This window comes from Podarcis gaigeae, assembly GCF_964106915.1.
Source record: "Podarcis gaigeae genome assembly, chromosome: 10".
NCBI classification, from domain to species: domain Eukaryota; kingdom Metazoa; phylum Chordata; class Lepidosauria; order Squamata; family Lacertidae; genus Podarcis; species Podarcis gaigeae.
Window position 1 is genome coordinate 23,735,408 of NC_139686.1, and position 22,558 is coordinate 23,757,965.

Consider the following 22,558-nt stretch of genomic DNA (forward strand, 5'->3'; position numbering starts at 1 on the left):
CAAGAGTGGCTCCTGTATACATTTCCTCACTTGATCCAGGAGTTTATGTGCATCTCACACCAATTTGCTGGCAATAGCACTTATCTGGAGAAGGGGAAGATTTGAGGAACAGAAGACTGGATTCAGTCCTCCTCATACACCCTCCCTCCAGAATAGATATTTGGTATTATTGAGAATGTGATGTGTTTATTCCTGGACCCAACTTTTTAGCCAGATTAACTCCCACACCTGTTTATGCGCACTGTTCCTTAAATGTCCACCCATGCAAAGAAGATCTGATCTTAATTGAACTGAAGCAACAGAAACTGACTCCAGCTATACAGATGTGAGGAATGCCAACAGGACTAACATCTACTGAATGCTTTTGTTCTTATGAGTGTAGTCTCAGTGTCTCTCACGGAATCAGAGTTGCAGGGAGCGTTTTAAGCCATCCAGTCTACTCTCTGCTCTCTCCACTGCTACCTTTTCCACCATTGCTTCTCCACAACCTTTGCTGAACTCGTTTTATGTGACGTCCAGCAGCTGGTGCAAACAGGCTAAAACAATAACCCTGGATTAATATATTTTACAAAACCCTTTACTGGGACTTTTCGTGATATGGTTTAGCAAGAGTGAATTTTATGTTTGCATAAAATTGTATCTTTTACCTGCTCAGCAAAAAACGAGGTGACAGTGAACACAATCAATGTCACCAACACACAATGAGTCCAGAACTTCAGCTTGTCTCTGTAGGCCCTCCTAAACACAGCATTTTTAAAAGAACAAAATAGTATTAAATATCTATATATTCCTAGAAACACAACATTTATTTTAAAATATTTATATGCCACTTTTCCAGGAAAAGCCAATTCAAAGCATTTTAGAAGCAACAAAAACTACAAGAATAAAAAAAATCAATTATTACCAAAACCAAGAATCAATCAGGCTCAAAAAGTTAAAAACAAATTCAGAACTCCAGTAGCATAATAAAAATCCAGCTTTCTCTGGTGACCAGACAAAATATTGCTCAGGGAAGGTAAATGAAAACAAGAGAGTCTAAGGCCTGATGGAAATCCTGAAATGTAGCTGCTTGTCACAATTCTACTGTGAGAGAGTTCCAAAAGTGTGGAGCCACCACAGAAAAGGCCACCTCTCTTTCTCTTATGGTTCTCTATTTCATAGACCTAGGAAGTAGCCTCCAACTGAGATATCAGTGTGTGGACAGGATAATATAAGTGCAGGAGGTCCATCAGATAGCTCAGGCCTAAACCATTTAAGGCTTTTAAGGTTTAGACCAGCACTTTAAATTGAGACCAGAAACTCACTGGGAGCCAGAAACACACTGATATAATGTAGGTGTTGTTAAAGCAGATTGCCAAACACCGATCAGGAATCCGGTGGCCACATTTTGTACCGGCCGAGCAATATCCTGAAGATTGCACCCCCAGTATGCTCATTTCAAGGGTTCTGAAACACTTACCATTCCTGAAGCTCCTGGGTGTGAAGAAAACGATTCCGATACTCTCTGGGCAGCTCAAATTGGGATGGTATGGGAAACATTGATTCATAGAAATCCCTAAGCACTGCCTTTACTGTCTGAGCATCCTTATGATTGTGATCAATGTTGTCGTTGAGGCAAACAAATTTTCTGAGAGGGGAAAAAAAATCAAGAAAACCAACGTCCTTATTGGTTGGGACAAGTAGTAAGCTGTTATCTGCAAACGACACACTCCCATATCTCAATTTGTTTTCTAAAAACCTTCAGTAGCCTGGGTCTCTCTTGCATACAAAATAAGAAAGTTTCAGAGTATTTATTGTACATAATAATGGATCATAAAATAGCAGTAATTTTGTGTAGAAATATATGATTCCTGCAAAAGCAATCCTTCTATATAGTTCACGGTGTTTGAGGGCCTAATATTATAAGAAAAATTGTTTCATTGTATTAGGTTTCTAGGGATTCTTAGGCATCACATTAAAAGTAGTTAATAGTTTACCAAAACAGAGTCGATCATGCCTACTTTGCTTCTTCCCACTCTTGCTGGGAGAAACAAACCATAGTCTCTAGCTTTAGCATTATGTCCAAACCACTGACTGTTGTTTGCTTTGTTCAAGCAAACCACAATTAGTAAACATTTTACCTCAAATCTGAATGAGAACTGCATACCTGGGATTTTTTCGTATGTCGTCAAGCTGTCCGACTACATGAGAAACATTGGTGCGGATCATTTTAAAGGCAACTTCCTCCTCTCCCATGATTTCAAACCTTGGTGTTATATAGGAAAACATAACAGTAAGTGCGAACAAAGGATTTACAAAAATGGTGTCCCTTGTGTTAAAAGGAATTTTTATTGTATAAATGGGTAGCCCCGTGCCCATATTGGTTTTTCTCATTTTTCTATATTTACTCATACAATAAAACAGAGCCTGATGACTATAGCACTCCTGTAAAAACATACGTTCCACATTTAAAAAAGCCAACACTATTAATTCTCATTTATGGTTTGGGGATGATGCTTTCTAATGTGAGTAGTCCTTTCTAAACACCACCCCCAGTGTCCATCTGGGATCCATGCTGGCATGGAGGGCATTACAAGATGGGGAGGTCTGTGTCCCCACCCAGCCCCAGACCAAGGAGGCAGAGGCACAGACTTACAAATCTCCCAGAATGCCTTGGAGCACAGCACATGTGCGGAAGGAGAAGACAAAACAGGAGAGCACTATGGGGATACATCCTTTTATAGGCAGTGCATCACTGCTTGGAAGGATTGTTCCCCTTGTGCAGGGACACAAGCCTAAAAGTGCCCCAAAGGGATCACATTCATACCTGAAGACACAGCATAAAGCATATTAGAAAATGATGTAATTTGTGTCTGCCTAGCCGCTGAAGTCAGCCAAAACACGTTGAGAAACTACCTATTAAAATTTAATTGCACTTTATTGGCCTTGCCTTGAGCACTTTTTCCTATTACAGGTGCAACCTCCCTCCCATTTCCTGTTAGCTCTATTAAGCATGCAATTCCCTCTTCTCTTGGGCTTACTGCATGACTCAACCCAACAGGTAAGAGATGCCACCAGGTGTGTACAGTGGCTTGCTTGAGGATAATTCAGCATGACTTTCAAGATCAACCATGGATAAATAATCATTTATAATTAATCACATTTTAAACAGAAAGCACTTTTACTTCTATCATGTCATGCTGCACTTACCAAGGAGCCTTTAAATAAACACATACAATTCATTCTATAGGTCAGGAGTAGGGAACCTGTGGCTCTGCAGACAAGGCTGGACTACAATTCCCATCATCCCTATTGGCCATTGCTGGCTGACACTTATGGGAGTTGGAGTCCAACAATATCTGGAGGGTCACGGGTTCTCCACCCTTAGGTGTTTCTATATGTGTGTCACAACTGAAGTAAAATAATACTGGATACCTGTATTTGTTTTTGTCCTTATATGTTTTATGAATTCTGTCAGTCACAAGCTTGCAGTTGGTTAGCAGATTTTTTGTCACTGGGGGCTGAAAACGGGGCAAACAATCAATTAATTGGTTTGTTATTTATGCATATTGTTTTTCTGTATTTTACATGGAATCATGATGTAGCAAACTCCCAGCTAGTTGTTTGTTTTCCTTATTTTAAAAAATTGTATTTTTTTTGCTGCTGAGCAGCAAAACTTCTTAGGATTAAAACTGATGATATGGAAAACAAATAACTTTTTGTATTTCATAAGTAACAAGACATTTAATCCATTATTCTGCAGGGAGGCAGAAAAATGCTACAGTGCAAGCCAATCAATGTCAACCAGGAAACTACTCCAAGTGAGATCTGAACAGCTGGTATATATTAGTCTTATGATTCCTAATCCAGTCACAAGCAATTCTGAGAAACAACTCTCCTATTCTCAAGGGAAGCCTTTTAAAGGTTTAGCCTTGTTCTTGGAAATCCAACAACTGAAACATTTCAAAAATAACTTCAGTCATGATGTTAGAAACAAAAGATATTAATTATGATGCTATATTTAGTAGATATTTATTTAAGGAGATAAAATGGCAGATTGTGAGAAGCATTTATCAAGGGCATTAAGACACAGTAAGAAGGGGGGACACAGAAAAAGCGTAACAGAATTGAGATTGAGCTTATTTAATAAGAAAGGTTCTTACTTTATCATAACCAAGCTGTTATGTAGTTAAAATAAACTTCATGCTTAGTTTGTCCCTCCATTCCCATCCCCTCCTCTGTTGCATCTCTCATGTCAAATTTTATACTGTGAACTCCTTGGGGCAGGGACCTGCCCTCCTGTGTTTTGTAAACTGCTATGCAGGAACAGCAACAAAAACAATAATCATGATGGAAAATTCTGAGCAAATTAGGCTGCAGTCCTATGCAGACTCACCCAGGGGCTGTAGCAGATGGTGTGCTGGACTGCAAGGCTCACCTGACGTCTTTCTGGCTGGGTCACTGCTGCATATAGTGACTAAACGGCCTCGGTCCTGTATACCTGAAGGAGCATCTCCACCCCCATCGTTCAGCCCGGACACTGAGATCCAGCGCCGAGGGCCTTCTGGCGGTTCCCTCATTGCGAGAAGTGAGGCTACAGGGAACCAGACAGAGGGCCTTCTCGGTAGTGGCGCCCGCCCTGTGGAACGCCCTCCCATCAGATGTCAAAGAGATAAAAAATTACCTGACATTCAGAAGACATCTTAAGGCAGCCCTGTTCAGGGAAGTTTTTAATATGTAATGCTGTACTGTTTTTAACACTGATTGGGAGCCGCCCAGAGTGGCTGGGGAAACTCAGCCAGATGGGCGGGGTATAAATAATAAATAATAATAATTATTATTATTACTATGAGGAGGAGGTGGCAGCAGCAAGGTTGGCATGGTGCAAATGCATTGGTGGAGCCAATCCTGCTGGCGTATTTGCATCGCATCAACCTCACTGCTGCCTTACCCTTCCTGTTGGACAGCCAGAGGTCAGGTGAGCACTATAGTCCCACCACAATACCATCTGCTACTGCCTGAACAATATGGGGCTTATTTTTGAGTAGACATGCATAGGACTGTACTGTTAGCCTCCTAAAGGATGCAATGCTAAATGAAGGGGGGCATTACTGAGAGGAGATATGATGTTGTTGTTTAGTCGTTTAGTCGTGTCCGACTCTTCGTGACCCCATGGACCAGAGAACGCCAGGCACCTCTGTCCTCCACTGCCTCCCGCAGTTTGCTCAAACTCATGCTGGTAACCTCGAAAACACTATCCAACCATCTCGTCCTCTGCCGTCCCCTTCTCCTTGTGCCCTCCATCTTTCCCAACATCAGGGTCTTCTCCAGGGAGTCTTCTCTTCTCATGAGGTGGCCAAAGTACTGGAGCCTCAGCTTCACAATCTGTCCTTCCAGTGAGCACTCAGGGTTGATTTCCTTCAGTATGGAGAGGTTTGATCTTCTTGCAGTCCATGGGACTCTCAAGAGTCTCCTCCAGCACCATAATTCAAAAGCATCAATTCTTCGGCGATCAGCCTTCTTTATGGTCCAGCTCTCACTTCCATACATCACTACTGGGAAAACCATAGCTTTAACTATACGAACCTTTGTTGGCAAGGTGATGTCTCTACTTCTCAAGATGCTGTCTAGGCCTGTCATTGCCCTTCTCCCAAGAAGCAGGCGTCTTTTAATTTCGTGGCTGCTGTCACCATCTGCAGTGATCATTGAGCCCAAGAAAGTAAAATCTCTCACTACCTCCATTTCTTCCCCTTCTATTTGCCAGGAGGTGATGGGACCAGTGGCCATGATCTTCGTTTTTTTGATGTTGAGCTTCAGGCCATATTTTGCGCTCTCCTCTTTCACCCTCATTAAAAGGTTCTTTAATTCCTCCTCACTTTCTGCCATCAAGGTTGTGTCATCTGCATATCTGAGGTTGTTGATATTTCTTCCGGCAATCTTAATTCCGGCTAGGGATTCATCCAGCCCAGCCTTTCGCATGATGAATTCTGCATATAAGTTAAATAAGCAGGGAGACAAAATACAGCCTTGTCGTACTCCTTTCCCAATTTTGAACCAATCAGTTGTTCCATATCCAGTTCTAACTGTAGCTTCTTGTCCCACATAGAGATTTCTCAGGAGACAGATGAGGTGATCTGGCACTCCCATTTCTTTAAGAACTTGCCATAGTTTGCCGTGGTCGACACAGTCAAAAGCTTTTGCATAGTCAATGAAGCAGAAGTAGATGTCTTTCTGGAACTCTCTAGCTTTCTCCATAATCCAGCGCATGTTTGCAATTTGGTCTCTGGTTCCTCTGCCTCTTCTAAATCCAGCTTGCACTTCTGGGAGTTCTCGGTCCACATACTGCTTGAGCCTTCCTTGTAGAATTTTAAGCATAACCTTGCTAGCATGTGAAATGAGTGCAATTGTGCGGTAGTTGGAGCATTCTTTGGCACTGCCCTTCTTTGGGATTGGGATGTAGACTGATCTTCTCCAATCCTCTGGCCACTGCTGAGTTTTCCAAACTTGCTGGCATATTGAGTGTAGCACCTTAACAGCATTATCTTTTAAAATTTTAAATAGTTCAGCTGGAATGCCATCACTTCCACTGGCCTTGTTATTTGCAGTGCTTTCTAAGGCCCATTTGACTTCACTTTCCAGGATGTCTGGCTCAAGGTCAGCAACCACACTACCTGGGGTATACGAGACATCCATTTCTTTCTGGTATAATTCCTCTGTGTATTCTTGCCACCTCTTCTTGATGTCTTCTGCTTCTGTTAGGTCCTTTCCACTTTTGTCCTTTATTGTGGAAATCTTTGTACGAAATGTTCCTTTCATATCTCCAATTTTCTTGAACAGATCTCTGGTTCTTCCCATTCTATTGCTTTCCTCTATTTCTTTGCATTGCTCGTTTAAGAAGGTCTTCTTGTCTCTCCTTGCTATTCTTTGGAAATCTGCATTCAATTTCCTGTATCTTTCACCATCTCCCTCGCATTTTGCTTGCCTTCTCTCCCCCGCTATTTGTAAGGCCTCATTGGACAGCCACTTTGCTTTCTTGCATTTCCTTTTCATTGGGATGGTTTTCGTTGCTGCCTCCTGTATAATGTTACGAGCCTCCATCCATAGTTCTTCAGGCATTCTGTCCACCAAATCTAAATCCTTAAACCTGTTCCTCACTTCCACTGTGTATTCATAAGGGATTTGACTTAGATTGTATCTTACCGGCCCAGTGGTTTTTCCTACTTTCTTCAGTTTAAGCTTGAATTTTGCTATAAGAAGCTGATGATCTGAGCCACAGTCAGCTCCAGGTCTTGTTTTTGCTGACTGTATAGAGCTTCTCCATCTTTGGCTGCAGAGAATATAATCAATCTGATTTCGATGCTGCCCATCTGGTGATGTCCATGTGTAGAGTCGTCTCTTGTGTTGCTGGAAAAGCGTGTTTGTGATGACCAGCTTGTTCTCTTGACAGAACTCTATTAGCCTTTGCCCTGCTTCGTTTTGATCTCCAAGGCCAAACTTGCCAGTTGTTCCTTTTATCTCTTGACTCCCTACTTTAGCATTCCAATCCCCTATAATGAGAAGAACATCCTTATTTGGTGTCACTTCTATAAGGTCTTGTAAGTCTTCATAGAATTGGTCAATTTCAGTTTCTTCAGCACAAGTAGTTGGTGCATAAACTTGGATTACTGTGATGTTAAAAGGTCTGCCTTGGATTCGTATCGAGATCATTCTATCATTTTTGAGATTGCATCCCAGTACAGCTTTCACCACTCTTTTGTTGACTATGAGGGCCACTCCATTTCTTTTATGGGTTTCTTGCCCACAGTAGTAGATATGATGGTCATCCGAACTGAATTCACCCATTCCCGTCCATTTTAGTTCACTGATGCCCAGGATGTCAATATTTATTCTTGCCATCTCATTTTTGACCACCTCCAACTTACCCAGGTTCATGGTTCTTACATTCCAGGTTCCTATGCAATATTTTTCTTTACAGCATTGGACTTTCCTTTCGCTTCCAGGCATATCCGCAACTGAGCGTCCTTTCGGCTTTGGCCCAGCCGCTTCATCAGCTCTGGATCTACTTGTACTTGCCCTCCGCTCTTCCCCAGTAGCATGTTGGACGCCTTCCGACCTGAGGGGCTCATCTTCCAGCGTCATATCTTTTATATGCCTGTTGTCTTTGTCCATGGAGTTTTCTTGGCAGGGATACTGGAGTGGCTTGCCGGTTCCTCCTCCAGGTGGATCACGTTTGGTCAAAACTCTCCACTATGACCTGTTCATCTTGGGTGCCCTGCTCGGCATAGTTCATAGCTTCTCTGAGTTCTTCAAGCCCCTTCGCCACGGCAAGGCAGTGATCCATGAAGGGGGGAGATATGATAGCCATCTTCAAATATCTTAAGAGCTGATATCATGGAGCATGCTTGTTTTCTCCTGCTCTGGAGGGTAGGACTCGAACCAATGGCTTCAAGTTGCAAGAAAGGAGATTCCAACTAAACATTTGGAAAAACTTTCTGACAGTAAGAGCTGTTCCGCAATGGAACAGACTCCCACGAGAGGTTGTGGACTCTCCTTCCTTGGAGGTTGTTAAACAGAGGTTGGATGGCCTTCTGTCATGGATGCTTTAGCTGAGATTCCTGTATTGCAGGGGGTTGGGCTAGATGATCCTCAGGGTCCCTTCCAACTCCAATATTTTATTATTCCAATAATTCAAAACCGTAAGCATTTAGAAGAACTAAACATGTAAAAAGATAATAATTAATTTCACAGTTGCCATGGCCAGTTTCCATTAGCCATCAATTTTTTGGGTAAACAGGAGTCTTTTTAAATTTCTCCTGAAAGTCAATGATGAGGGAGGTGGACGCACATCACGAGGAAGGGCATTCTATAAATGGGGAACCACCAAGAAGGCCCTGTCATGGATCAAGGCTAACTGGGAAGCAACCAGAGGCAGCACCACCGACAAGGCCTTCCCTTCTGATCGTAGGACCTGTGATGAGTGATACTGGGAGAGGTGCTTCTTTAGGTACCTGGCTCCCAAATAATTTCTCCAGGTGGTTTAGTGTTTCTTTTATCCTTGAATTACAGCTGTTCTGTGTTATAGGACTAGGTGTTTTTCAAATTTAGGGGGCCTTCAGCAGCAGTTCTTGGCACTCTATTGCGGAGGGAGGGAGGTTTGCTCTTAAATCACAAAATCAATGGACAAGCTCAAGTTGTGCGTATGTCTGAAGCAGGAAGATTTGCTCACAAAAGAAATTAACGGGGAGCAAGACATCTCAGATTACTGAATGCAGGGATTTAAACAGTGGTTTTTTGACCATCTGAAATTATACCACATATTTTGAAAGCTGCTTTTTGAAATGCCAGTCTGCACCAATTGGAGAGGGAAATGAAAGTATGTTTGCAACAGTTCCTTACCAGATTGGGGTCATAATATGCCTCCTGAGTTGGTGGTATGTTGTGAATCCGAGTGATATTGAATGGAAGGGATTTAGAACAATTTATTAGCATTTGCTCCAGACCTGTCAAATCCTAGCAAGGGGGGGGAAAAAGAAAAGAAGGTTATGCATTTTCTTTCTCCACATGGATGAGCTTTACTGGACACTTACATACAACCATGACTTTTGCTTATGAGAGTCTATTTCACTACATCAGTGAGCCTGGGCTCTTCTTCAGACTGCAGGTGGGAGCTCATACATTCCCTCAAACAATGATTTTAAAAGTCACTCGTACAAGAATGAGATATCCGGGAGAAGGCTAGGGTACAAACTTTCTCCCCAACATCTAGGTGGTTTTAAAAGAGGATTAGACAAGTTCACGGAGGATACAGCTATCTATAGCTACTTGTCATGATGACGATATACCATCTCGAGGATTAGAGGCAGGACGCCAGTGAATAAAGGTAAAGGGACCCCTGACCATTAGGTCCAGTCGTGGCTGACTCTGGGGTTGTGGCGCTCATCTCGCTTTACTGGCCGAGGGAGCCAGCGTACAGCTTTGGGTCATGTGGCCAGCATGACTAAGCCACTTCTGGCGAACCAGAGCAGCACACGGAAACGCAGTTTAGCTTCCCGCTGCAGCGGTACCTATTTATCTACTTGCACTTTGACGTGCTTTTGAACTGCTAGGTTTGAAGGAGCAGGGACCAAGCAATGGGAGCTCACCCCATTGCGGGGATTCGAACCGCTGACTTTCTGATCGGCAAGTCCTAGGCTCTGTGGTTTAACCCACAGCGCCACCCGCGTCCCTTACGCCAGTGAATACCAGCTGCTAAAGAGCAGGTGAGAGCAGGTAAGCCCTGTTTGTGGGCTTACCATAAGCACCTCTGTGCAGAACTGAACTAGATAGGCCTTTGGGCTGATCCAGCAGGGCGCTTATGTTCTTATTTCACCAGAAGGAGGGCAGAGAGAAGAGATTATAATGAAGATGGAGCCAGATTGTTTTCTTTGAGGCTAGGACTCAAAGTTACAAGAAAGGAGGTCCCAACTTAAACAACAGGAAGGACTTTTTGATGGTTTAGAGCTGTTCCAACAGTGGAACTGTCTCCCTCAGAAGGTGGTGGATTCTCCTTCCTTGGAGGTTTTTAAGTATATGTTGGATGGCCATCTGTCATAGATGCTTTAGTTGAGATTCCTGTATTGCAGGGGGTTGGCCCAGATGACCCTCAGGTCCCCACCAACTCTGCAATTCTAAGTATTTTGGATATTATAAGCAGCTTTGACCATGGTATACGATAGAAAAGTGGCACACAAATTCACAGTTTTTATGATCCTGGAAAAGGCCGCAGCTGGTTGGTACGCCGACTAGAAATATTCCATAATGCAACAATTTGTTGCTGCTCCGACCTGTATTTTCTAAAAAAATTAAGTGTAATTCATCAGAACAGGAGGAAGACAGGAAATTTGCTTCCAAGTTTGGTGAGATTCCCTATCTTCACCAATGCATCAAAATGTCCCTATAATCATGTTCCAGTAATAAGAACACTACACTTTCCCTTTATATTCTAATGCATTTCCTTAATTTAATCAATTGCTTTTTGACAAAATCTGAATAAGTAGTATTTAACCAAATACAAACACAGAAGTGTTAAGATGCCACTGAACAAACAACATCTGTAACGTCTACTTTTCATTAACTTTCCCTCCTCTGTACAGAGTTTCATTGGGATATTTAAAAAAAAAAAAAATTACCTGCAAGCTTAGAGGGAGTTCATGAATTCTTGTGGCCAATGTACGAATCTCCCGGTCAGATAAAATCCCAGACCGATCCGTATCAACTTCATCAAAAACCTGGGAAATGTTCAGTGGCTGAATTGCACTCATGAGATAGTAGAAATATGAAAAGGCAAACTGCATATCTTCGGAGTGCCGTACTTTGTGGAAGGAGGTCTTGTCAAATTCCACAGGAAACCTGTCCAGAAACATCAAAAAATCAACTGAATTGGCTATACAGAAAATCTGAATAACCTGTCCATATAAGTCAGCCACAGAAAGCCCTCCCAAGGCTCCTCACCCCATAAGCCTCCTAAAAACATTCATTAGGGACTAGGACTACCAAGAGGCATTCCCCAGCAGATCTGGGGATCTGGGCGTTATCCAGTTAGTATGGGAGGAGACACTCTTTCAGATAGACCAATGTCATTTAGAGCTTTAAATGTTATCATAAGCAGCTTCAATTGGACCTGGAAGACAACTGCCAACCTATAGAATTGTTTCAGAAGAGGGGTTGCAAGTGGACAACCAGCAGCACTCACTAACACCCTGGTCGCTGCGTTTCCCGCCAGTTGCAAACTCTGGACTGTTTTCAAGGGCAGCTGCATGTAAAACACATTGTAAGTCCAATCTGGAGGTTATCGTAGCTGTAGCCATCCTACCCCTGTCTAGGGAAGACCATAGTTGGCAAGTAAGTTGGAGCTGCAAAGAGGCTTCTAGTGACAAAGATGGCTTCAGAAGCATCCCCAGGTGAGAAACCTGATCCTTTCAACACGAAAGATAAGCCAACAAAGGCAAGAAAGGGTCTGTGTGTGTGTGTGTGTGTGTGTGTGTGTGTGCGCGCGCGCGTGTGTAACCCCTGCATGCAATGATAAGGCAAAAAAAAAAAAGGACAAAAAAATCTCTCAAAACAATGGCAGATGAGGTGAACCTATTTCAGGGCTGCACCACTGGAGACAGAGGATGCGGAGCTCATAGGATGGAAATCTTCACAATATAACCTCCCCCGACTTCAATATTTTCTATATAGAAAACAGGAAGAAGTCTGGGCCTAGTGATTGTGTGTGTGTCCAGTGATTGTGTGTGTTTGTGGGTTGCTAGTATGGAGGAGTGTTTCACTGTGGGGGCCCCTCACGTACAATCTCAAGTGATGCAGCCCAGAAACAGGTTAGCCTCTTCACTTACTGCTTGTGAGAAGAAGTAGCTCATATTTCTCCCTTATTTCACTTAATAAGAAAACCTATTTTGGCAGATCCAACTTGGGATATCTATATTTCAAATGCAAGGGTTACTATTTTCCGCTATGTCAGACTTACAGATCCTGCAGTTCTTGCATGACTTTTCTGTCAATCATGTGAGGCATATGAGCAGGGACTTTGCGAGATGTGAATCCAAATTTGCTGTTTAAAAGCTTGTTTACGTATCTGAGAGAATCAGCAAATGTGTCTTTCAGCTGCCTTCCAACCAGTTTACTATCTGTGAAATAAGCCATTTCCCTCCTTAACGCTTCTTCTTCCTGGAAAACAAGAATGCAAATCGTGCGTACATTAGTCGCAAACATGCCAATATTAAAACAATACAATTAAAACATCTAAAAGCAATCTCCTACTCTCAAAACTAAAAAAATCAGGGTGGCCAGAGGTAGGTCTTACAGCCATCAAATACCTGGGTAAAGAGGAATCATATTGTTGACCGGGGCTGGTTATAGGGAGCATATGTTTCCCTTGCAAGGAGAGCTCCACTGGCTACCAGTCCGTTTCTCGGCACAATTCAAAGCGCTGGTTAGCTGGTTATGGCCTTTAATTCCTTATATGGTTTAGGTCTAAGCTTACTGAAAGACCGTATCTCCCCATATACACCTGCCTGTGTTCAGAGATTTTCGGGGGAGGCCCTTCTCTAGGTCCTGCCAACCTCACAAACATGCTTGGTGGGGATATGAGAGAGGGCCTTCTTGCTGGCTGCTCCCAGCTCCCTCCCTAGAGAAGTCGGACTAGCCCCCCCTTGTTGTCTTCCTGTTGGCAGGGGAAGGCCTTCTTGTTCCAACAGGGTTTTGGGAACTGACTGCTTTTTAATCAAAGGGCCCACTGGCATGCTGTTTTTATTGTAACTACCTGTATGTTTTTAACAGTGCTTTTATATTTATATACAGTTTTAATTTTATAACTGTTTGGTTTTTTAGGCAGGGTATAATAAATAGTAGTAGTAGTAGTAGTAGAACCAGCTGTGTAAAAGTGGTTTTAAAAGCATTCCTTGATCAAATAATTAGTTCTTCAAAGATACTGAAGGCCTAACATCATACCTAGATAGAATGCAAACAACTTTCAAAGTGAGAGCCCTCACACTTCAAGACATTATTCCTTCAGGCATCTGACTAAACCATTATTTTAAAAGAAGGCTTTCAGCGTTAAGTTTGATGAGTATTTAATGCTGTTCCCTTATAAGGTTTTCTTACAGCAGTACAGTACTGGTTGTCTAGTGTGTGTGTGTGTGTGTGTGTGTGTGTGAGAGAGAGAGAGAGAGAGAGAGAGAGAGAGAGAGAGGGAGGGAGGGAGGGAGGGAGGAAGAGAGAGAGGGAGAGGGAGAATTTGTACACTGTTGATGTGGTTAAGATGCTCACATTGCCAGTTTCCTTGTCTCCAACAGGTCAACAGAAAGCAAGATACAAGCTTCTTCAATATAGAAGAAAGTAAGTCACAAACACAAAATAGCATATGAAATCAATAGGAATATTGACTTCATTCACTATATCTGCAGTGGGAGGGGTTGGTAGGGAGTTGAGGCTCAGAAAGCATAACTTGTCCAAAAGATCACCAAATGAGTTTATGGCAAAGCAAGTTTCAGTTGACTTCTGCATAATCAGCTCATTTTCTGAGCCACTGTGCTATGCTAGCATTTTAAATAAACATTTTTATTTTTATTTTAATCCTCCTTGCTTGACACTATCCTACCCATCTGATATACTCACATCAAGAAGGTCTTGGAAGTATTTCTGTTTCTCCCACGGCAAAAAGCCTCGGTAATTTCCAGTGTAATGCTGCAATTTCCTTCGTGGTAAGCCTTGACTTTCGGCTAGGTCCTCCATGGCATCCGCCTCTTCCTTTTTTCTCCCTGCAGTTTTTCCTTCCCTCATTTCTTTTGTCTTCTGAGCTTCTTTCTGTACAAGGACATTTAGGATTTTCTCTGGAGATTCAAGTCGCTCACCCGTATTCAGGGTTAAAGGTACAGATTTAGATTTTACCACAGAGCCGTCTCTTAGTGGGAAATGGCTGTTCACCTTCATAGCCACTGGAGTAGTATTTGCTGGTTTGAACTCCAGTGGGAAAGTATCATGCATTCTTCTTTCTACATCTCTTCTGCCATCCCTGGCATCTTGGTCAGGTTTCTGCCAAATCGTGTGATTCTTCCCATTTTCCAAGCCGTCAACTACTTCCTTTCCCCTTATCTTCTGGGAATTGTTTAATGCAGCCCTCGTTGTTGCTGGTACAATCCCTAAGGATTTCAGGAGAGCTGCCTTAGACAGATTGTACCCTTTCTGTGTGATGTCACCAATAGCTAGCTGCAAATCTAGGTTCTGTAGGGCCAGCCTCACATCTTCCGGAAGGGCAGAAATGTTAAGCAGTTGAATTACTAGGTCCCCGTCCAGATTCTCTGTTGTGCCATTTGGGTGGCTTCTGATTCTTGGGAAACGTTCTTCTTCAGGGATATCCTCAAATATCATTTCAGCTTCTGGCACCAAAGTTGAAGCTTTTGCATCACCTCCAGGTTTCTGGGTAGACGTTGTGTTTACTTTTGGCTCTTCTCTTGTATCAACTTCCAGGGTGATCTGCATCTTGAACTCTTCATCCTCTTTACCTTGAAATGTAAGATTGAAGTGGATCACAGTTGCATTCATTCCACTGTGCATTATCAGGTGGATGGTCTTCCATTTGTTGGCGATGGAAGCATGGCGGATTATTGGATTATCACTATAGGCGCCATCAAGCCCTTTCTTAGCTATTCCAGCAAAACTGAAAAAGGGCAAATATTCACCTTTTGGAATGACATAATGAGTCTGGTTCTTTTGAAGAGTCACTTTATACAGCGCATCAAAGTGATCTGGAAAAACATAAATGTGTTTACGTATATGGCTTATTTGCATATTGCTTTTAAAGAAAATTTCTCCCTAAAGTGGTTTACAAGTCACATATCAAACACACAATAAAAATACAATTTAAAACTACATAAAACATCACATAATCTCCAGAGAATTATTTGTATCATCTGCATTTTCATGCTGCCCTTCCTCCAAGGTGACCCTGCAATGCTTGCAGTTATTTATTATTATTATTAAAATAATTGTTATTGATTTTTTAACATTAAGAACAACAAACATCGCTTTTCCAAAATAAAGAGTTGTAAAACACCAGAATTGGAATTACCATAATGCTAACGTACACAGTACTGTAACTCATTTGGTGTCAAGCCAATATAACACTGAAAATTATAGAAGACTACAACAAACTAACCAAACTACAAATAATATATACTAAATAATGATACACATAAGAAAATGAAACAAAACCAAAATATAGTGTAACATCTTAAAATAAATAATGGTTTGAGATGTATTGAAGGAATAGAAAGAATTAAACCTTAATTCAAAATATTCATAAAGGTACAGTTCCACCTAGTCTGTGCAAATAGATAAACGGCATAAATGAACAAATAAATATATTTTTTAAAATAAAGTCTAAGTGTGTCTTTCAAGCATTAGGTCTGCCTTCAATAACTCTCTACAGCCAAGGCAGAGCTAAACATTTAAGTAGGAAGGAAAGATTCAGAGGAGCTAGTCCATACATATTAATATTGGGCATCTCTTTTCCCCTTCTTTCTCTATTACACTGGACTAATTTGGACGTGATATTATGAGTTCATCACTGGATGGACATTGGATGGACTCTCTCTCTCTTTCCCCCCTCCCTCTCAAATGTAGTCAAAGTACAGTTAAATCTAGCAACTCCCTTCCATCAATGTAGATCGAATGATCGCACCAGACATACATTAAACAGTATGGAAGAGCCAAAAGGCTGCAGGGACTCCATTTGTTTTAACATACCTTGTCCACAGTCACCAGCATCAAATCCACAAGAAAGGACGTTGCATGCCTGGTCGCAGAATTTATCAGCCAGCCATGAGTTTGCACAGCCTTGGTTGCAGTAAGAAACTCCACTTATTCCTGCCCCAAACTGCCAGGGAGCAACATTCCCAACACCAACACCAGCTCCACCACCTGCACCATAACGGTTACCGATACTACTACCTATAAAAGAAAAAGGGAAACACAGTGTAGAAAACTGCTCACTGCTGAGTTTAAAAAAGCCTCAATGTACAAGTTAAGAGTTGGTTAAGCATTTCTGAAAACATACTCCAGCATGGTTCTCAACTCATGATCCAATTCTGTATGCTTTAAATGAAAGGATACTTTATACAGGAAACCAATACATCCCTAAGGTTACCAATTTTGCAAGCATGAGGGCGGGGAGGTATGCATCTCTTATGTCCACTGTCTGGAAAACAGGGAAGCTCAAGCCTAGCCAACAAATTATCCTAAAAAAACCAGTACAGATAAAAAAGACAAAATCTGGAGCAAAATTATTTCCACTGAATCTCTGTTGTCAAAAGACAACAATCTGCCCTAAGGTTAGGAATGCTACATCCCAACTAGAAAAGCATCAGCTACCTGACTTGCAAAAAAAAAGAACGCTTTTCACATGGTGGCATACTCTTTTTTCCCTGCATGGATTACTCTCTCCAGGAAAAGTGTGATTCTATCCAGTGCCCCCTTTTCCTTTACACAGAAAGACACCCAGAGTCAATGCTGCTCACTATTGCGATTTAGTGCTGAGACAAGAGTGCACTGTGAAAGCAACTGGGCTTTTTCAAATGTGAGCTTACATCTAGAGCTACCCAAGAGTCTGCAAGAATACGCTCCGAAGAGATCATCTCTTCACATTTGCAAAATAATATATCAGTGTCTCCGGACTTCTGAAATGCAAAAAGCCAGGTTTCAGTACTTATGCCTTCCTTACCAATGCAGTCACCACCATCCCAATCACAAGCTGAATTGTTACAGGCTTTATCACAGTAGCCATCTTTGATCCACGAACCAGGACATCCTTCAGCACAGTTTGGAACAGGCCAAGTCAAGTAAACCTGATAATGGAGACAAAACCACTTTATTCTCACAGCTTCTAGGAATGTATTTAAATTCACTTCTACACAGCAAACTGATTTGCAATTCCTATGTTTGTACTCTAAAGGTGAACAGGAAATTTCTTGGGGACCGAAACACTGACCTCTACTTGATTTGAAGTTATCTGTCATTCAGCCTTAATTGTTGCCCAACAGTACCAGTAATTAGATGAATGAATACAGCTAGTTTAAAGCTAAACTAAACTGCTTTACTTTTATCTGACTATCTGCCTTTCCAAGGATGTCAACCTGCTATATTTTTACAAAAAAATAATATTGATTCTCCATCCTCTTCTTTCTATTTTCAGAATGTTTTCAATCTATACAATATCCCTTCTTTAGAGATATAAACTCTCCAGCTTTTCTTTCTTTTTAGCCATACTGCTCGAGTGACATAAATCTATGAAGGCGTACAAAAGGGAAAGGGACATTAAATCACATTATTTGATGTGTCGCTATTTCTGCATGGCGACATGTCCTTTTCAATAGCACTCAGATGAGGAGACGGATACTTATTAAGAGTGAGATCCAATGTAACATTAGCACCAGAAATTAGAGAGTTGATGTTGTTGTGCTAGCGTTAGTGAAAACAGTACTGTACAACTGTCATGAAGTATAATTATAGCAGGAGCGGCACAGCGTCTTTCCCAAGGGCAAGACGCTCATTTGTTGCACTACACTAAGAACTCATTTGTTGCACTACACTAAGAACAAGAATCTTGGTAGTGCGAGGGATGAGGAAGCTTTCTGGCTCATGGGGGGCAGATCTTTGGGCCAACTTTCAAAGGTAGCTGGGGCAGTCAATCACCTGGTGTCATAGTGATGTCAGATGATTGACAGGCAGGCTGTCAAAGCTTGCATCTGTCAAAGCTTGCAATGAAACGGCTGCTAGAATGGAGCTTTCCCCCTTTGCTTTCAATGCAAACAACTTCATGTTCCTGGAGCAAAATGTACTCCCATTGTCACCAGCTTATGAGTTCAGCTGTCAGGTGTGGGGCAGGTGTGTGAAGTTTGGAGAGCAACAGACTCACAGGGCAAACCTGCTGGGCCAAATTTGGCCTAGTTTCCGCATCCCTGTGCTGGTGGAATGGTTGCTGTTTGAGCAGGCTCCCACAAATGGCTATCACCGCCCAAGTCTTGAAGCACAAGAGGAAGCAGATCCTTTCCAGGATGTGTCCAAGAAGCATCAAACTTGAGGGAAACTTCTCACAATGCATTCTGAATTCTGGCTCCAGCACCCAAGTACAAAGCACATGCATACTGCATCACTTATAAAGGGTGCATAAACCATGTATTATTCACAGGGTCACCCTTCAAAATACTCGCCAGCAGCGATACAGAAATACTTGGCACCCTAGTTGCAAATAAATGGATATTTTCGACTAGGGAAACAGAATCTAAGTAACGAATAGTAAATAATTCTGACATAGTTAATCATTTTTAGATATTTTTGTGGTTTTTGCACTAAGAGCTTTGCAATTTAATATATTCAGTAGAGATTACTCATTGCAAAATGCACCTTTACCCCCATCTCCACAATCCAAAATGTTGCTTTAAATATTCTGGTTTTTAGAGGTCAGTTCACTGGAAAACCAAACTGATTGCATTTGCACCATCAAAACTTGGTTTAATAAACCACAACATGCATGAGCTCCATCATACGAAACACACCGGGAAGTCAAAATGAACCACACCCGCCAATACACACAAACTAGGTAATATAGTTAATGGTTTCTGAAGAAGCCAGACTTGCAAACCCTTCATAAATGTAATGGGAAGCTATGGTTAATTGGCTTCCTGCTTTGTATTGCTGCTCACACAGTGAAAGGGCTGCTTGCAAGTGCACATGGCTTGTGCAAATTCTGGCTTATCAACCTTACCATTTATAAGTTTTGTTCTCATATTAGTCACCTCTGTTATTGTCAAACTTGGTGAAAGCAAAATCAAACTAGGCATCTCCCAAATGACGAAAGTGTTAGGATTTCTATGCATCCGTGCTGCTCCAGTAGTAGCACTATGTTTTGTGTATATCATGTGAGTGTCTGAGAGAGCGTGAGAAAGGAAGTATCGGTACTGTTGGAAGTTGGTTTCACTTCTGAATGTGCTGCTGCTTCTGTACTGGTGCTCAAAGAGCACAGACGTGCTGATGAAGTCTTTGTTTATAGACTGTAAATAAAGTAGTTTTAAAGCTACTGATTGAGTCTTTCTTCTGCAATGATATGCCAGAGTGTGCTCTTCTCAGGAGAGAGGGGTCGCTTATCACCGGTCTCTCTGGACTGAGGGAGATTTACAGCCAGGGAAGACCATCAGAGAGACGCCCCAGAGACTTGGGAAGTTGGCGGCCTTCCCGGGCATGTTTCCAACAGAAAGGTGTCTGATCTCTCAAATTGAATAAATAAAATTATTTTGTGATGGCTTACCTTTTGACCCTTGGAGTGACTAAAGAAATCATCAGGCCACACATCCTTTCCAAACATCACATCATCATTTAAATAAATGAACTTCTGGGACAGACCTGAAATGCGATGAATGTGGCTTTCAATGGCAGGAGAACTAAAAGTGGGTAGGTGACTCAAATTCTGAAATATCTCCTAGAATAATAAAAGAAAATATTATTGGGGGGGGGGAGAATCTTATGAAAGGTTTCAAAACACTTTCCAAATGTCATTTGGATGCAACATTTTAAGTCAGCGTTTCACGTGTACAATTGCAGCGAAGAAAACTTCACAGAAATATGCCTGTATATCACACACTCCTTATTGATGCAATTTAGGGCAAGAGTTCCCAGATAACAGAGTCAGACACTTTTTACCTGATGAGTTACTATAGATATCCGGGGGTTATCCAAATTAAGCCAGGAAGGAATCTGCCCGTTGGTGGCTATGAAGATGTGCCGTACCCAGGGAGCATGCCTCTCTATTGACCGCAGTGAATACCGCAGCTCTTCATTGTCTTCAAAACGGCTGGCTGAAACATCTTCATCCTGTTTAGACTATTAAAAGACAGTGACACACAACTATACCGACAGAATGAGAGCGACATTTGCGTCTAAAAGCTGCCATTATTCATTTTAAAACACCAAAGACGAATTCACGTGGTGCTTTGCCTAAATAGAGATAATTTCAGGGTAGAGGGGACATGTGTACAGGCTTGTCAGCTAATGGGTTTTGAAGTATAAAACCGGAAAATAATTTCTGTCAAGCCAGGAAAAGAGCTGGCAGGCTTGGGGCAAAACTCATCAGAGATAACGACACGTGCCCCTTTCACAGCTAAATACATGAAGGGTTGAAGAAATTAAAAGGTTGTGTGGGGGCGTGTTTGTCGGGGTGTCCTCCACCATTTTCCATTCCAGGCTCTCACATCTACAGTAAGTTTTAAGATATCTGCAGTAAAGGATTTAAAGTGTCACATCTTGTTAGCTGTCTTTCATTGCTGCTACTGCCATCATTAAGGTCTGTGTAACTCTATTCAACAACAATTCCATGTCACTTCCCTCAGCTAGCATAGGCCAGAAGCCTGCAAAAGAAGGCCAGCCCTAACTAGTGTGGGATGACAGGAGGGCATCACATTGACTACTCCTGCTGTGTGGAATAGTTTTCAAATTGCTGCCAATTCTCTATGTCACACTATAACGTGTTTTCATTGTCATCCGTTACCTAAATCTCACAAAGCTTTGCCATAATAGCATGCCCATACACCAGAGAACGACTCCTACCTGGCTGATGGCACTGAGATCCCATAATAAATAAGCAGGATTAAGCGTCAGTTCTTTCCCTTCTATAGTCATGTTCTTCTTAGCTTGGTTGATCAGCTCTTGGAAATCCTTAGGGTTATTCAGTTGCAAGAGAGCTACACCAGCCTCCGAATAAAGCTGCAACTACAAAGGAGAAACCAATATTCCAATCCTGGCACGTACCCACAAATGAAATGTGTTGGGGTGTGTGTTTTTTGCATGACTCACTGACAGCACAATATTCTTGCCATAGGTTAGAAGAGGTAGGTGGGAGAGCAGAAAATTCAATACAAAACTGTAATCCAAGTGAAACATAAAAAGGTATCATTCATAAAAGGTGTCATTCATAAGGGAACTGCACCTGGGAATCAAAAGGGAACATTTCTCAAAGAAAGACTAACAATTGAACATTATACAGTATAGCGATCTGAGTTCTCCATGTGCCGATCCTTTTATAGATAAACTTGTAATATCCATGCACAACAGGGAGGTATTCCCACGCTCAGTGGGACCTCAAGGTTTGTGGAAGTGCAAAAATCTTTACAGGGCAGCGAGAACCCTGTGGACTGAGCATGCTCAGTTAGGGTGGTGGTGCAATGGAGGAACCTGAGGAGGATCACTCCACAATGGCATCCAGTCTGTTTCTGGGCCCAATTTAAAGTGCTGGTTTAAATTGCTGATTTAAATTTAAAGCCATCGTCTTCCATACATACCTACCTGAATCTTTAAGATGTTCTTTGGAGGCCCCAATCCAAGTGCCCCCACCGAATAAAGCAAAGTGGGTCACCACCAGGGAGAGGGCCTTTTTGGTGGAGGCACCCTAGTTATGGAACGGCCTTCACAGAGAAGGTCACCTGGCGCCATCCTTGTCTTCTTTCCAGCACTAGGTCACCAAAGCCTTTTAAATAACCAGTGCAGTCCCATTACTGTTTTCATACTGAGATACTGTAAATGGCTCTGATAACCTTATGTTATGAGGCCATAAACAAATAAGCCTTTTTGTTGCAGAATCAAGTGTTCCACATTATTATGGACCAGATTATTATCACCACATCTGTAAACTGTCTTTTCTTCAAGAAGCCCTGGGTAGTATATGCAAGCTATCCCATTCTAATCCTCAAATTTATCCCATAAGGAAGGTTAGGCTAAGAGAGAGCCTCTTATAAATCCATAAGTTTCACGATTTAACCCAGGTCTTCTCAGTCTAACACTTGATCCATTTTTCCACGCTAGCTCTCTTCAGCATATGGCAGCTTCTACCTTTCTCAGGAAAAGACAGTACCTGTTCCCCCATAACACACTAAAAGTTAGGTAGATAAAACAGATGAAAACCAACAAAAGTTAATTTCAACACTCATCCTTTAAATTTTGGCTAGAAGGAGAAACTGTATTCAGACATAACTTCTATCATCCAAGCAATGATAAC

General features: G+C 42.0%; 1 protein-coding gene across 2 annotated transcripts in view; it reads right to left on the reverse strand.

The window, feature by feature from the left end:
* GNPTAB (N-acetylglucosamine-1-phosphate transferase subunits alpha and beta) overlaps positions 1-22,558 on the reverse strand; it is a 48,222-nt gene that overhangs the window by 2,222 nt on the left and 23,442 nt on the right. For both annotated transcript variants that reach the window (XM_083699861.1, XM_083699862.1), the window contains exons 8-20: positions 21,115-21,276; positions 20,212-20,391; positions 19,820-19,990; positions 17,237-17,360; positions 16,264-16,467; positions 14,134-15,263; positions 12,485-12,684; positions 11,148-11,367; positions 9,376-9,489; positions 3,415-3,500; positions 2,147-2,245; positions 1,460-1,627; positions 648-738 (exon numbers count right to left, since the gene is read on the reverse strand). In XM_083699861.1, coding sequence (XP_083555987.1) covers positions 648-738; positions 1,460-1,627; positions 2,147-2,245; positions 3,415-3,500; positions 9,376-9,489; positions 11,148-11,367; positions 12,485-12,684; positions 14,134-15,263; positions 16,264-16,467; positions 17,237-17,360; positions 19,820-19,990; positions 20,212-20,391; positions 21,115-21,276 — 2,949 coding nt within the window. The remainder of the gene's footprint in view (positions 1-647; positions 739-1,459; positions 1,628-2,146; positions 2,246-3,414; positions 3,501-9,375; positions 9,490-11,147; positions 11,368-12,484; positions 12,685-14,133; positions 15,264-16,263; positions 16,468-17,236; positions 17,361-19,819; positions 19,991-20,211; positions 20,392-21,114; positions 21,277-22,558) is intronic.